At 38.4% G+C, this 14,746-nt stretch overlaps 7 protein-coding genes across 7 annotated transcripts; 2 read left to right on the top strand and 5 right to left on the bottom strand.

Moving 5' to 3' along the window:
• Positions 1–1,431: 1,431 nt before the first annotated feature.
• On the bottom strand, positions 1,432–2,673 carry LOC148181762 (ciliary microtubule-associated protein 2-like). Its single transcript, XM_088050357.1, has 5 exons — positions 2,489–2,673; positions 2,222–2,442; positions 1,828–2,175; positions 1,692–1,782; positions 1,432–1,645 (listed from the first exon to the last, which is right to left on the bottom strand). Exons 1-5 carry the CDS (start codon positions 2,671–2,673, stop codon positions 1,432–1,434), a joined length of 1,059 nt encoding a protein of 352 aa, XP_087906483.1.
• A 426-nt stretch (positions 2,674–3,099) lies between these two features.
• On the bottom strand, positions 3,100–3,937 carry LOC148181761 (uncharacterized). Its single transcript, XM_088050342.1, has 2 exons — positions 3,512–3,937; positions 3,100–3,468 (listed from the first exon to the last, which is right to left on the bottom strand). Exons 1-2 carry the CDS (start codon positions 3,935–3,937, stop codon positions 3,100–3,102), a joined length of 795 nt encoding a protein of 264 aa, XP_087906468.1.
• A 1,459-nt stretch (positions 3,938–5,396) lies between these two features.
• LOC148181760 (uncharacterized) lies at positions 5,397–6,056 on the bottom strand. Its single transcript, XM_088050329.1, has 2 exons — positions 5,750–6,056; positions 5,397–5,697 (listed from the first exon to the last, which is right to left on the bottom strand). Exons 1-2 carry the CDS (start codon positions 5,962–5,964, stop codon positions 5,397–5,399), a joined length of 516 nt encoding a protein of 171 aa, XP_087906455.1. The 5' UTR covers positions 5,965–6,056.
• A 2,957-nt stretch (positions 6,057–9,013) lies between these two features.
• Positions 9,014–9,801, top strand: LOC148181759 (uncharacterized). The gene is made up of 4 exons (XM_088050316.1): positions 9,014–9,237; positions 9,283–9,540; positions 9,572–9,638; positions 9,733–9,801. The coding sequence occupies exons 1-4, from the start codon at positions 9,014–9,016 to the stop codon at positions 9,799–9,801; spliced, it is 618 nt and encodes a 205-aa protein (XP_087906442.1).
• Positions 9,802–10,353: 552 nt separating this feature from the next.
• LOC148181758 (uncharacterized) lies at positions 10,354–11,134 on the bottom strand. The gene is made up of 3 exons (XM_088050307.1): positions 10,920–11,134; positions 10,482–10,867; positions 10,354–10,445 (listed from the first exon to the last, which is right to left on the bottom strand). Exons 1-3 carry the CDS (start codon positions 11,132–11,134, stop codon positions 10,354–10,356), a joined length of 693 nt encoding a protein of 230 aa, XP_087906433.1.
• A 1,746-nt stretch (positions 11,135–12,880) lies between these two features.
• LOC148181757 (uncharacterized) lies at positions 12,881–13,574 on the bottom strand. The gene is made up of 2 exons (XM_088034351.1): positions 13,255–13,574; positions 12,881–13,202 (listed from the first exon to the last, which is right to left on the bottom strand). The coding sequence occupies exons 1-2, from the start codon at positions 13,536–13,538 to the stop codon at positions 12,914–12,916; spliced, it is 573 nt and encodes a 190-aa protein (XP_087890477.1). The 5' UTR covers positions 13,539–13,574; the 3' UTR covers positions 12,881–12,913.
• A 200-nt stretch (positions 13,575–13,774) lies between these two features.
• LOC148181756 (uncharacterized) lies at positions 13,775–14,477 on the top strand. The gene is made up of 2 exons (XM_088034362.1): positions 13,775–14,066; positions 14,113–14,477. The coding sequence occupies exons 1-2, from the start codon at positions 13,843–13,845 to the stop codon at positions 14,411–14,413; spliced, it is 525 nt and encodes a 174-aa protein (XP_087890488.1). The 5' UTR covers positions 13,775–13,842; the 3' UTR covers positions 14,414–14,477.
• Positions 14,478–14,746: the final 269 nt, after the last annotated feature.

Genomic DNA, 14,746 nt, shown 5'->3' with positions numbered 1-14,746 from the left:
ATAAGGCCATTTAGGCACTCATCCAAAGCCGCGAGTTTTATAAACTTAGATTCGTGCCTAAAAATTTGCCTTATGAAACTCGGTGTTTTAATATACCTACCTACTATTCCGAAACTTTGATCAGCCATATCTCAGTCATTTGTTGTCGGATCTGAATTTAAATCCCAGACTTGGAATTTGCGGAAAATTCTGATCAGAAAACGGACATCTCCGAAGGCTGCAACGCAACCACAGGTGGTCATAAAATCACGCCGGCAATTATATCTTACCATTAATACCAACAAACCGCGACCAAGTGCTTTTCCTTCCACGTTATCGCTCTATATCTCACTACTTTTTTCCAGCAATTATCACTTCCATCATAGAAAGTGAAAACTTCCACCGAACCCTCTCATGGCCCGCAACTTAAGTGGGTTAGTAATTATTGCCAATTCATTTTTTAATGCAACGCGGAAATAGTTCTGATTAAGAAAATATGACCTCATCTCGCTAAAATAAATTGCTGTCGCAGCGACGTGAAAGTTGCAAATTAGATCACCACGAAAAAAAAAACAAAAACATTACGTCATCACTTTTTTTCTAAATAACCAACCCCCGCTTTCGATACCAAAAGTGCGCATCGTAATTAGCGATTACGTAAGCTGACATTATTGATTCCGACGTTTTACAAGCAATTATAATTAATTGTTGAGTGGACGATGCGTTTTTGTTTGGTCGATCCGTGTTGATTTAGGTTATGTCATGGATGGCGTAATTAATCAAGTGGGTGATCACGTAAAAATAATTGTCGTGGTCGCACTTAGGCACGTATTCGGTAATTATGATTTTATGTAAGGTTTTGTTTGGGGATTTTACATCTACTTGAGACTTTCCCGCACGCGCTGGGAAAACAAATGCGTGTTGAAATTCTCCATAACTCGCGTTGGCAGCACTGTCCGTCCGGAGATAATAAAACAGTCCTACCAACGACTTTTCCCCTTCCGAGCTCACGCACCAGCCTTGACTCCGCGAGGAAATGAAAACGGTACTTGCTTTTAAACGAGAAAGCGTAATCTCATCACGTTTCTTCCCATTGTTCCAGTAGCGTCACGTTCCGTTCCTTCCTGAGAAGAATCTTTTAATTGGCTGTTACACAACTCATTTGTTCGGCACCAAAAGCGAGCCCTGAAGGTTCACGTGGGCGCAATGAAGATCGATTTTTGAGCATTAACTTTCTCGCGATTCGTCAACGAAGAAAGTTAGATCGATGCTGATGGCGAGGTTCCGTGCGGTTTTTTGTTTAGGCGGTGTTTTCAACGTTGGATTAAGATACGAACACACCTCAGTGATATATTTTGAAAGTTCTGAATGAAAAGGGGGCGGTTCTTATGCAAGAAAAGTCAATATTTGGTTGGTTTTTAGTACGTTTATTGATGCGGAAGTCCGGTTTTGCTAACAATAGAAATTACTGTAGCTTTCGACCTTGACGAACTCTCGGGGGACTTTCGAGGAGAACATCCACGAGTTGTGGGGGTGTTTTTTCTGACAGGAGGGGTATTTGAGTTTGTAGCGGTCCGGACCTGGATGGATGCGCGTGTTGGGGGGTTGGCGCGCGTAGATATTTGAACTGTTGAAGGGATGCAAAGTTTTCTTAGCTGCTTTTATCCTAAAACGGTGGTTTAACCAATTGGGGATGTATCGAGGGTACAAACCCGAGCTCGACGTTGTAGGCAGCCGGACCTGGAAACTCTTGGTCTGGTAGAGACAACCCGAGCCCATTGGGGATCACCATGGGACTTAAACCTAAAATTTACTACAAATAATTTACTCATTCTTCTTTTACTGTACCTTCGGGAAATCTTTCAGCCTGAAGAAATCTCCCACATCTTTTCTTACTAGGATGATGAAGAAGATGATCTAACGCGCTCGGAATATCGTAGATTTTGTCGGGCGATTTGAACAGAGGCGGCGCAAAATGGTTTTTAATTGTAGTTTGATCTCGGGGCCCCGTAAACGTGTCGTACGGCCCCCTTTTGGACACGATTTTGTCCACGATGGTGGGATGGGGTAAGTCGTATAAATTTGGGGGTATTTTATAAGCCGGCTCTGTGTTCTTGAACCTTGAAGAGAAGCCATCCCACTCGAAAGGCGGCTTTACATTAAATTTAGTATTGGCGGTTCGGATATCATGACAACCTGAAGAAGACAATGGGACCAACCGCACAAAAAAACGAAAAGTTACCAGGCGATAATGTCTCATCTTTAATAGCCGAATGGAATCTCGCCTCACACCCAAAGCCAACGTTCTTGAAAACGGACGGCCCTTTCGCGTCTTTATAGTCGATGAGATCGTAATTCCCAGGACCTCCAAGGGTTTTCTGGAATTCGCGTTCGCATAACAGTCCTGGATTATGGTAACCTAAGTACTTCGAGAACTCTTCGCTTTTAAGGCGATCCGCCCAGCTAGAAAAACAGATGAGGGAAAAGGGAACATTGAAATGGGGGTAACCTTGCGGATTTTTTCCTATAAGCGCAACGGTGAGCTCGGGGGTTGTATTCTCCAGGACTGAGGGGGTTGTTTGCATTGGATTTGATTAGCTCAGGGTGGAGACCGAGAGGTTTGAAGCGGTTGATTGAGCTGCCGAATGCTCTGGGGGTGTTTTTTTCAGAAACGCGACGCAGCGAGAATGACATCGTAAAAACGTGTGATGTTACTGTCAGTTTTTGTTTAAAGCATGTTGAGATCAGGCAACCAGTTAAACGTGCGTTTGTTTGTAATAATTTCAATCAGAGTTGCAGTTGGCAGCAATGACTGTTGCATTTAGGAGTAAACATGTTGAGCTGCCAACACAATTTAAATTTCAAAGTCTTTTTCCTGAACATATCGCCATGCATGAGTGTGTTTGAAAAACCAACCGAAGAAGAATTTGTATGTTAATTTGTCGGTCTGGCATTCACTAACTTCTTCGTCCAATCGAGCACCCACTGAAGCGAGAAATTACTAGTTAGAAGATCTTTCTTTTTCTTTACATAACGGAAAAAGCGTCTAAATATGATTTATATTTATAATTATTATGATGATGATGAATATTTACATAATGAAAATGATTACAATAAATTTTAATGATAACCGCCCCCTCCGTGCTCCTCAACCTGATTACTGTTGACTATCGCTAATTGCGCGGAGGCGGCTGCATTACTCTCGGCTTGTTGAGCGGCGGCGGCTGCTTTGTGCGCCGCCAATTCCGTCTCCACCAATCCAGCTAACGCCTCCTCCAACTTCGCATGCAAACTCCCCAATCTCTGTTTCGCGTCTTCAATCATCTGATGTTGAGCAGCCGCAGCCTGGGCCGCTGCCGCTGCCGCTCGTCCTGATTGCGTGACTGATTGTTGCACCGCCGCTATAGCAGCCGTGGCGGCGGCGAGTTGTTGCTGACTTTGCTGTGCTGCATTCTGCGCGGCGTTGGCGGCGGAAAGTGACTGTTGAAACTACAAGGACCGTACATTCTGAATTATCATCTCACGAGTTTACCTGTGCTTCTTCAGCGCGGAGTTGGTGGGCGGCTTCTTCGATGTGTTTTTCTAGATTTTGCACGATGATTTGTTTAGCTACCAGAGCGACTTGAGCGGTGGAGGCGGCTTCGAGAGCGGCGCGGGCGTAACCGGATTGGGCGCCTAGAGATGCTTGGAGACCAGCAGTTTGTTGGTTTTGGACGGCGGTTTTGGCTTGAAGGGCCGATGAGTGGGCGAGGCTGGTAAGCTCGGATGACGAAGAGTATTTCTTGGAAGCGTGGGCGGAGTAGTCACCGGAGAATTCCACAGCGGCGACGGGGGCGGTGGCTTCGGCCACCACGATGCTCAATTTTTGTCGTTTGGCGGCGGCGGCGGCAGAAGCTTCAAAGGAGAGTTCGATGAGGGATAAAGCGGCGAAAAGGAAAACAACAAAAAATCTAGCCATGGTCGTCTGGAAAATTACAGTTAGTTGGAAATTTTCTTATACGGTTCTTACGGTATGGTGAAGACCTGGACGCCTTGGTGGTTAAGGAGTTACTGGTGTTTCATTGGTATCATCCCTATTTATATGAAGAAGAATGTTCAATTAGAGCGAGCGTGCGGTTATAGGCACTTAGTGCAATTTGTTTTAATTTGCATTTTAATTGAGTTATGATAATAGTAATCTCGTAGAAAATGTTATTCCGGGTTATTCCTCCTGTCTGGATGCAGTTAAAAAATGTTAAAAATGTGGAAGAAATCGATACACTTATACAATTTCGTAATTGTTTCTTTCGTCTAATGATTGAATTTGGAAGAAGCAGACCGTGGTTATGAAGTGACGTAATTTTTTGGATTCACCGGAAATGTAGACCCGGTACTCAATTTAGCAACGCAAAGTGGTGTAAATAGATCATCGCGTGATGTTGAAAAAAAATTTTTTTTAGATTCTTGTGATAACTTATATTTAAAATTTACTATTTAAATTTTTTGTTTTTTGGCGACAACTCAAAATTCCAATCGCTTGTAATTCAGTTACTTATTTGTAAAATTGCGTGAAAAATTTGCAGTTTTGGATTTTGCGTCAAATTCTATGTTAAATGAGCCTCAATAACTTAAGTTTGCTTCACAAATAAGAAATAAATTTCTACATTGAAAAGATGAAAAATTTGAATTCGTCTTATCTAAGATCGATTTCTAGGCTAAAAATTGCAAAAAAAAACGATTTTGAAAAGGGTTTTTTGTATTTGAGATAATTTTGGACATATCAAGCATAATCATTTCCGGCGCTTCAAAATTTTTACTCTCTGGCGACAACGCAAAATTTCAAACGCTTCTATTTTAGTTATTTGTTGACTGGCGAGAAAAACAAGGGTGGTTTTCGATTCAGCGCAAAATTCTACGTAAAATGAGCCCATATAGCTTAAATTTCGTTAAGAAACGAGATATTATTGACCGAATTAGATTTTCAGAGGGTGTGGTAGGGTTAGGGTCATTTTCAAGACGCTGTTTCGGAGTGTCAACGACGTTTAGTACCAGTGTACAGTACCAATTATACATCCATCGAAAGAGGAGCTCGGGATCTATCAAGTACTCAAATCTCAAATCGATAGGAAAAGTAGTTTATGAGGAGCGATCAAAAAACGAAAAATTGAAAATTTTTCATCGATTGACTCGCAAAATTTTTTTGACCAAAAAATCGATCAACGAATTTTCGACTTTTGATTTTAATGTAAAATAACACGAGAAAAACGATGGTAATATATCCGAAACTTTGATCGCTCATAACTCAGTTAATTGTGGGCCGATTTTAACGAATCTTACTTTTTTGGATTTCGCGTGAAATTCTGCGTAAAATGAGTACCAATACTTCTTCTGTATACTAAATGATTTTTATTCCAAAATAAACGAGTACATTTTTAGTTCTATAAATATCTAAACTCGAATTTCTGGTACGCTCCTCCATTGTAACCTTGCGTCTCAATCTTTGCGTCTACGTTTTTACTCCTGGTATCCACGGCGTAAGCGCCATTCCCACAAGCATTCACAATGAAGCCCCCATGATGGATGTACCACTTTTGACAAGCATCCATATTTGGAGCCCCTTTAGAGATAGCATTATTCTGTGGGCAGTAGTCGTAGTAGTTCCCATCGAGTCCGATTTTATTGTTTAACACCAAGAAAGTCGTCTGGATTTCGCGAGAATGGTCAAGATCCAACACTTTTCTGTAAAACCCCAAATTAACTTCTCGAGAAAAAAAAACGCGAGTTGTCTTACCCTGTTCCTGCGCTGACAATGAAAGTTTTACCTCCTCTTTCGGGCTCTAACGTCCATTGCTGTGGCGGTAGCCCTGTGAATCTCTGAAGCTTGAGGACTTGTTCAGAGGCGTCCAAAGCGAAGCCTGTTTGCGGGTTTATGAAGGCGAAGGGTTTCTCTTGTGCGAAGCAGGTGGTGAAGCACGCGAAGATCAAAAACATGAGCGAAGTATACATGTTTGTTTTTCAAAAGATGCTGAAGAACTAAAGATAGTCGTTTACCTGCAGTAATTTGGAAAGTTCTTATCGGAGTATTATAGAGTCGTTCGATTTCCATCAACTTAAAATGTCATTATGGACTACCTGTCCACCCTCATTAGAAAACCGAGTCAGTAGATGTTAACCTCTCGCGCTGTAAACATGAAGATGCTCTTCAAAAATTCGTTTTTGTTCCTCTTAATTTGCGTTTTCGTTGCTGTTGAACCACAAGCAGACTTCTTCGTTCTCACAAACCCACGCACAGGACTAGCGTTAGACGCCAGTGAAGACTTCATCAAGCTCCAACAAGTTCTTGGATCGGATTACCAACAGTGGAGTCTTGAACCGACAACGCACGGCCAATTCTACATCGTAAACAAAGCAACAGGGTAATTAGACTCAACATCTCGTGTTTTTCGTTAAGTTTCACATGTTTTTTTCTTGCAGAAAACTTCTCGCGACAGATTTCAGACGCCCAGTCCGTAACACCAACATAATTACGACGAGAAGAATTTATGATTTTGCGTGTCCAGGGAATGATTCAGTACGCAACGATGCTTGTTTTAAATGGTTCGTCCATTATGGAGGTTTTATTGTGAATGCTTGCGGTCGAGATCCTTACGCTGTTGATGTCAGACAGCTTAAAGCGAACGCTTTTGTGGAGACTTTGGGGCTCAACCGCGGGGAGTATCAGGAATTTGCGTTTCAATACTTGAAGTAGCTTTTTGTATGTAAATTTGTTGTTAAAAGTCTCTTAACAATAAATGTTTATAAAGTCTTATGGTGTTCTTATTTTTAATAATATTGGTGGATGCGCTGCGTCAATCGAAAATCAAATAAATTTTCAGTTATAGTTAAAATTTTCTTTATTTTTTTAATTTTTATACTCTTTTCTATTGTCCATGACTTGTTTTAAAAAATGAAATGGAAAAAATAGAATTTACAAACTCAGAAGTTCTCAATATGGAAATAACTATTTTTGCGTGTGCGTAACGTCCTTTTTGCACGAGTAGAAAACAAAATCTAACAATAAAACACCTTTAGCGATGTCGCTAAATATTTTGAAATTGACCCCGAAGTTTTGATAATTATTTCAAAAGACACTTCACTTGACAGAATGACCGCACTCTTTTGGGGTGCAAATTTAATTACGAAAATCGAGTTTTTACGCAGATTCAACAGTTGAAAATTGAGAAATTGGCGCGAATATTCGTGAGAAATCTGACAAAAGTCGATAGAACATCTAGAAAAAGAAGTACAAAACGTTTACTTAGAATTTAATTTTCCTTCAAAATGACAAACTTTTACGCACTCATAAAACTTGTCAAAATGTCAATTTTATACGGGTGTTTTTGAAATACACTACCAAAAATTAAACAAGGTTTTGGAATGGAATTGTCTATTTTTTATTTTTTCTAACGATGAAATAAAAACACCTTTTATAACTTACTTGGAACACCACTGATAAAAATGTCTACTTAATTACTTTGACATAGCACAAACAAACTTTTCATTGTTTCTAAGGAATCAAGATTATACATATGCTTTAATCCAGAAGCGAACTGGAAATTTTGACCAAATATTCGATAAATTTTATCTCCAAAACAAAAGGACTTTTACATAAAGCATTTTTTGTTAACTGATTCTACTGGTCTTCACAAATTACCGGCTTTTGTTTGGTGGTGTATTTCAAAAACACTTTGTATAGCGATTTTAGAAAAAATATTTTGAAAAGGTCTAATTAATTTAGGCTCGGTTTAAAGCTAAAACTGGCTTTTAAATTTTCATGTTTAATTAAAGTTTTTTCATAAAGGTAAACGTTAATTTGACAACCGACAAAACGAATAGTGAATTTTCCAGTACTTTTTGAAAATGTCTCTAGGGAATTGTGTAGAGAATTGTATGGCTTCTAAAAATGTAATAATTTTAAATTGTCAAGAATTTATATAAGCATAGTATGTTATGTAAATTTATATAAATTTTTGAAAACTCCTATGGAAGTTTTAAGCACTCGATGGTTTTTTAATTTTAACACTGGAAATGTTTTGAGGAATCTTAAAGTGAAGATTCTCGACTTTGTTAAATTCACCGAGTGTAGAATTTAAGAAAATTCACTTCAATGTTAAATGGGAAGAAATCAGTAGAAACAAATTTAATAAAACTGTTTATTTATTATTAACAGGTACATAATTTTTTTAAACAGTTGCGAGATATTTGAACACAAACTTCTGGGTGTCTCCACTACTTAGCGCCACAGTTTCCGCCTTAACATTAGTTCTATTACTTTTGGTATCAACAGCAAACGCTTGATCACCACAAGCATTCACAATATAACCCCCAAAATGAATGAACCACTTCTGGCAAGCATCTGTGTTTGTAGTTACGAAAGCTTCAGCATTATTCTGAGGACAAGCGCTTTCAGGCTTACCAAATTTGTTCCTCACCACCACATAAGAATTTGTGACATGCCATCGATGGTCGACATCCAACAGTTTTCTTAAAAATTCAAGTAAGCACGATGGAAAAACTTTAATAAATATCTTCACCCGATTCCCTGTTGACGATGAAGGTTTTACCCCCTTTTTAGGGTAGATCAGACTCCACTGTTGTCTTGGCTCTCCTGTGAATTGCTGGAGGAGGACGAACTCATCGTCGTTGAAATCTAGGGCAAATCCCGTTTGTGGGTTAATTAGTGAAAAATATTCAGTCTGTGCAAAAACTGTCACGATTGCACAAATGAAAATGAAGTGGATGGTCGACATGTCTGTGTTGCTGCTACTGAGCGTAGAACAGAGAACTTTTTTGATTATTACTTTTATATAAATATGGTGCTAAAAGAAGTCCGGCTACAGTACCACAGATTTTAAAGCGGACTTCTTTCTTGAGATGCACAGTAAGATAATTTCCATGGAGCGGGACTTGTCTATCATTTTTTTGTGAGATCTCAATTTCCCGGTGTCATTTCCCAACACGTCATTGAGTTTTTATAAAGACCTTGACTCGAAATGATACAGAAGCAATAGTAATCATGACTCCCAACGTTCTTAACATTTCCTTAACACTTCTCTTCTTATCACATTTCGCCACAGCTTGTGACGACCACTTCCTGATTGTGAATCCACAAACTGGGTTCGTTCTAGGCGCCAGTGACGATTTTATCAAACTCCAGAAAATTACAGTCCAAGACACGCAGTTGTGGAAGTTAGAACCGGCCAGAAATGGGCAATATTACATCGTCAATAAGGCCACAGGGTGAGCAAGGATTCGTAGCGGAAGACAACTGACGCATTTTTACAGGAAGCTTCTGGACACGGATTTCCGGTGGTCTTTGAGAAACAGTTATGTTACTCTCGGTCAAAGACTTTCCACTTTTCAGGCATTAAGTGGTACCAAATGCGACGATTCTTGCCAGAAATGGTACGTTCACCACGGAGGAAATATTGTCAATGCGTGCGGTACTACAGCGTTTGCTGTTGACAGCCGCGGTCTTTTGACTAATGTTAAAGTGGAGACTTTGCCTTTGGGGGAGAGCCAATATCAGGTTTTTGCTTTTCAGTATGTAAACAGTGACTGTAATCCAATCTAGTTTTATTAAACGTTACGATGAAAGTGTCGTTTTTTTAATTCACCGCCTTTTTTTAACATTTTTGGAGGCATCTAAATAGGCCGAAAATCGGCATTTGGCGGTCTAGGCCTATAAAAGGATACTTGTTATTTTTTGTTTAACGGTCACTTTAAAACTTTTAGGAGCTCGAAAGCACCACCTATAAATTTTTAAAATTCAAATCAAATTTATTTGAGGCATATAAACAATAATAGTTATCTGTGTACCAAGATCAAAAAATTTTTTTTTTTGGCCGAGGCCAGAAAGATGGCGAGGGCAAAATGCCACTTTTTGGCCGTGATGCCCACAAGATTTTTTAGACGACTTTATTAAATTTACAAGTTTATTATTTTTTATTTATGACTTATCGATCTAATCATTTAAAGCAACTGAACAATTGTAAAAATTTATGGATCCTTCAGAAAAGTTGACATTTTCTTTATTTACATTTCCAATTTCGGCATGTGTAGCTTCACAATTTGTATGAACTAAGTTTGATGCGCTTTTTGTTGTTGTGGCAGCAGCACTTTCGTCACTGCTAGACATCTGCAATAATTTAACACATTTTTGTTGCACTTTACAACAATTTGTCGATTTGATTTTACCCAAATAATTCTAAAATTAGGGGTAATGTCGGTATCATGACGTAATTTAAAAAATTAACAATAGATGACGCAGTCAAAGAAGGGTCATTTTTCATCCGTATTTGAGAACAGAAAATTCAGTTTTTTGTTAAGGTCGCTTAAAAACATTTTTTTTTATTGTTACACTTTTGTAGAAAATGTGATTTTCGGCAATGAAACAATCATTGCATTAAACTTTTGAAACATAGTTACCAGACGAACAACCTTAAAAACTAAAAGTCACTAGATCAGAAAAAAAATTTGCGGACGCTCTCGAGAAAAAAAAATAAAATTAGGACTACAAAAATTGGGAATAAATAAATATAGACGCATTTCGTAGCTGAATCCTTTATTGTCAAAGTTAAAATCGTATTTGAACTCAAACTTTTGTAACGTTCCAATGTTCAGTGCCACAGTTTCCGTCTTAACATTAGTTTTGTTGCTTTTGATGTCCACAGCGAACGTTTTATCCCCACAAGCGCTCACAATAAAACCGCCGAAATGAATATACCATTTCTGGCAAACATCCGTGTTTGTGGTTCCGTACGAATCAACATTGATCTGAGGACAAGCGCTCCCAGGAAGACCAAATTGGGGCCTCACCACCACATAAGAATTGTCGACATCCCATCTATGGTCAATATCCAATAATTTCCTTAAAAATTAAAATAAACACCTTTTAGAAACGTAAATAAATAATTTCTTACCCCGAGTCTCTGTTGATGATGTACGTTTTACCCCCTCGTTGAGGTTTTAGACTCCACTGTTGTCGTGGTTCTCCTGTAAACTCCTGGAGGACGACGAATTCGTCAACGTCGACATGTAGAGCGAATCCCGAAAGTGGGTTTATTAGTGAAAAATATTCAGTCTCTGCGAAGACTGAGACGATTGCACAAAGAAAAATGATGTGGATGGTCGACATGTCTGCACTGCGCTGCTGCCACTAAACGTGAGAACGCAGAACTTTGTTTTTTGCTTATTATTTGGTTAAATATTACTTATATGGAAACAAGTTGAAAGGTGTCTACAGTGGTGCTCAAGAAGAAGTCCGACGATTGACTACTCCAGTGGCGTGGTGTGTGGAGATTTCAATAAACAACGCATTTAGAAAACGGAAATCACTAGTTTTCGCAATGCGTGTGATTATTTCTCTCAAAACGATTTGACCTCCGCCAATGTCTTTTAACAACGAGGTTACCAACAGGCGCTATATGACCACACAAATCAGTTTTGGTCGTGGATCCTCTACCTTCACTTTAACGAAAACTTTGGTTTGTTGTACATAAGTACCCATCTTAGTTGAGCAACCCTGTATATCTGGAGGCGGGACCTGTTTATCCTTTTTCGTTGAGTTTTCCGTTATATTTTCCCAACACGTCATTGAATCTTCGGCTTTGCATGTTACAGTAGTGATCATAACTCCGAACGTTCTTAACATTTCACTCTCACTTCTTCTCTTATCGTGCTTCGCCACAGCTTGCGACGACCATTTTATCATTACACATCCAGCCTCTGGGTATGCTTTGGACGCCAGCGACGACTTTATCAAACTCCAGCAGATTATAGTGCAAGATACGCAGCTCTGGAAGTTGGAACCGACCAGAAACGGACAGTATTTCATCGTCAACAAGGCCACAGGGTGAGCACAGATTCGTTGCGGAGGAAATCTTCATTTATTCTTGTAGGAAACTGCTGGATACGGACAGTAGCTATGTCATTTTAGGTGAAAGACTTTCGAAGTTTCCATCTTTAAATAAAGCGAAATGCGACGATTCTTGGCAACAGTGGTACATTCATCATGGAGGGAATATCGTCAATGCGTGTGGGGCTACTGGTGTTGCTGTTGATACCAAAGAGGTTGCGCTGAATGTTAGAGCGGAGTCTTTGCCTCTCGATGCTGCAAACAGTCAGCAGATTTTTGGGTTTCAGTATGTGAACAAAGAGTGTCCATCCAATTCAGTTTTATTAACTTGACCATGAAGATGTAGTTTGCGCTTTTTTTGTTCGATGAATATTCATTGTGAATTGATGAAATAAAGATTAATTTTTTTACAACATTTTTTGGAGTTGTATGTGAAAACTTTCTATAATTTATTGTCTTTTAAATTAATAATACATATAAAAAAGGTTGTAGTATTTGATCTGATCATTTTTTATGGAAATTCGCGTTTTTACTTCAACAGGAAAATTGTGTTTTTGGGCGAGGCCACATTTTGAATTGTTTAAGCTTTTTAAAAATTGCTGAAGATTATATGAAAAACACAGTTTTTATTTTTATCAAACTTCTTAAAATTTTATTAATGCCAAGTATTTCGTTACTTTTATTAAAAAACAAATTTTCAATTTTTTGTGTGTAAAATTAATGTTAAAACTCTTGTAGAATAGATAGTGCAAGTATTGGTGCTGTGAAGAATTTGAACTAAACGTCAAAAGTGTTAAAATTGGTGGATGCGCCGGGTCTGCAGTTGACTACATTTCTTGATTACTTTTTTTGGATTATCTTTAGCTTTCTGTTAAGTATTTTTTGTCTTAAAATTACAAATTGAAAAATTTTACATTAAAAACCGACTTTAATAGTCCAAAAATCAAAAATTTTGTAGGTTTAGCTTCCAATTTCCAGTTTTAGTTTTGTTTTTCATTATAAAAGGAAGAGAATCAGAGATGTGTATTCAATGATCAATAATTTTTTATTTGAAACATTTTACAGATATTTGAACACAAACTTTTGCCCCCCTTGACTCCCCAAACCTACAGTTTCTACTTTAACATTGGTTTTATTACTTTTGGTATCTATAGCGAACGCGTAATCACCACAAGCATTTACAATATTACCACCAAATTGAATATACCATTTCTGACAAGCATCGGTATTTATAGTTCCGGCCGAAGCAGAATTCGTCTTCGGACATGTAGTTTCAGTACCATATTTGTTCCTCATCACCACGTAAGAATTACTGACGTGCCATCTATAGTCGATATCCATCACTTTGCTTAAAAATTACAACAAATTCAACTCCCAGAAGCCAGAAGTAAATCTCTTACCTCATTGCTTTGTTGACGATGAAGACTTTACCACCTCGTTCATACTCTAGACTCCATTGTTGTCGTTCTGTTCCTGAGAACTCCTGGAGTACGATGAAATCTTCGTCGTTGACGTCCAAGGCGAAGCCAGTTTGGGGGTTGATTAGTGAAAAATATTCAGTTTTTGCAAGAACTGTCACGATTACACAGATAAAAATGAAGTGAGTTGTCGACATGACTGCACGGTTTTGCGTTTGTCTAATTGAATCGGAAGAAATCCAGCGCGGAAAGGAGGAGGATGACATTGAATTTATGCAATCCAGTGGCGTGCTATCAATCTTTTGATTACAGACTCATCAACTATGGCGTTAATTACGTTTTTTGTTCAATCTGCAATAATTTCTCGAGCTTCTCTCTACAAAATTTGCTCTTTATCCATCTCTTTATTGTTTCTTCTAAAATAAAGGGATCGTTACAATTGTAAACTGTTCCGACTCTGTCTATTATCTTTGGCTCGGCCTGATCTGACCTTCAAACAAACCCGTTTGCTTTGAAACCTGTTTATCTCTTACTTTTTTTGTGAAATATGACTCCATATCAGTAGAGATCATGAATCCGACGATTTTCAACCTTTTATTGACACTTCTTTTTGCTTCGTATTTTACCACAGCTTGTGACGACTACTTTATGATTGTGCATCCAAAATCTGGGTTTGCTTTGGACGCTAGTGACGACTTCATAAGACTCCAGAAGATTATAGTGCAAGACACGCAGTTATGGAAATTAGAACCGACCAGGAACGGGCAATTTTACATCGTCAACAAGGCTACGAAGTAAGAACAAACATTCGTTGAAATGAAAATTCATGCATTTTTGTAGGAAGATTCTAGACACGGACTATAGATGGGGGGTGTATAATAGTTATGCTATAGTGGGGAAAAGACTTTCTGAATTGACGTCTTCAAAGGGCACTCAATGCAACGATTCTTGTCAAAAATGGTATATTCATTATGGAGGGAGCATTGTTAATGCGTGTGGTGATACTGCATTTGCTCTTGATACCAAAACCGTTTCTTCCACGAATATTAAAGTGGAGACTTTGGCTTTGAGCTATAAAGAATATCAAACGTTTTCGTTGCAGTACGTAAATAAAGATTGTCACCCAGTTCAGTTTTATTAGACTGTGTTTTTTATTTTGTACTGTAAGAAAAAACGTTGGAGTTATTATAATGTGATCTTTTAAAGACTGTTGTAATTTGTGTATTATTTAAAACCCGTTGCATTTATTTAATAGTTCCGTAAATTTTTGCATGTATTTTCCCCTCTTTAATTTAATTATCTTATTAATAATAATTGGAAGAAATTTTTAGTATATTTGGTTGCCTGCTTGCAACAAATCTGTTTCCTGTAACGCAAGATTTTCTCTCCAAATTCCCTTCGCTTTATTTTTCTTCCCTCGTTCTTCTTATCCGACTTTCACAATTCGAAAAAATCTTCGTTTATTATTCGCCTT

This window comes from Gnatocerus cornutus, chromosome 1 (assembly GCF_029298725.1).
Source record: "Gnatocerus cornutus isolate USDA-ARS CGAHR chromosome 1, icGnaCorn1.1, whole genome shotgun sequence".
NCBI classification, from domain to species: Eukaryota; Metazoa; Arthropoda; class Insecta; order Coleoptera; family Tenebrionidae; genus Gnatocerus; species Gnatocerus cornutus.
This window is presented reverse-complemented; position numbering and strand designations above follow the sequence as displayed.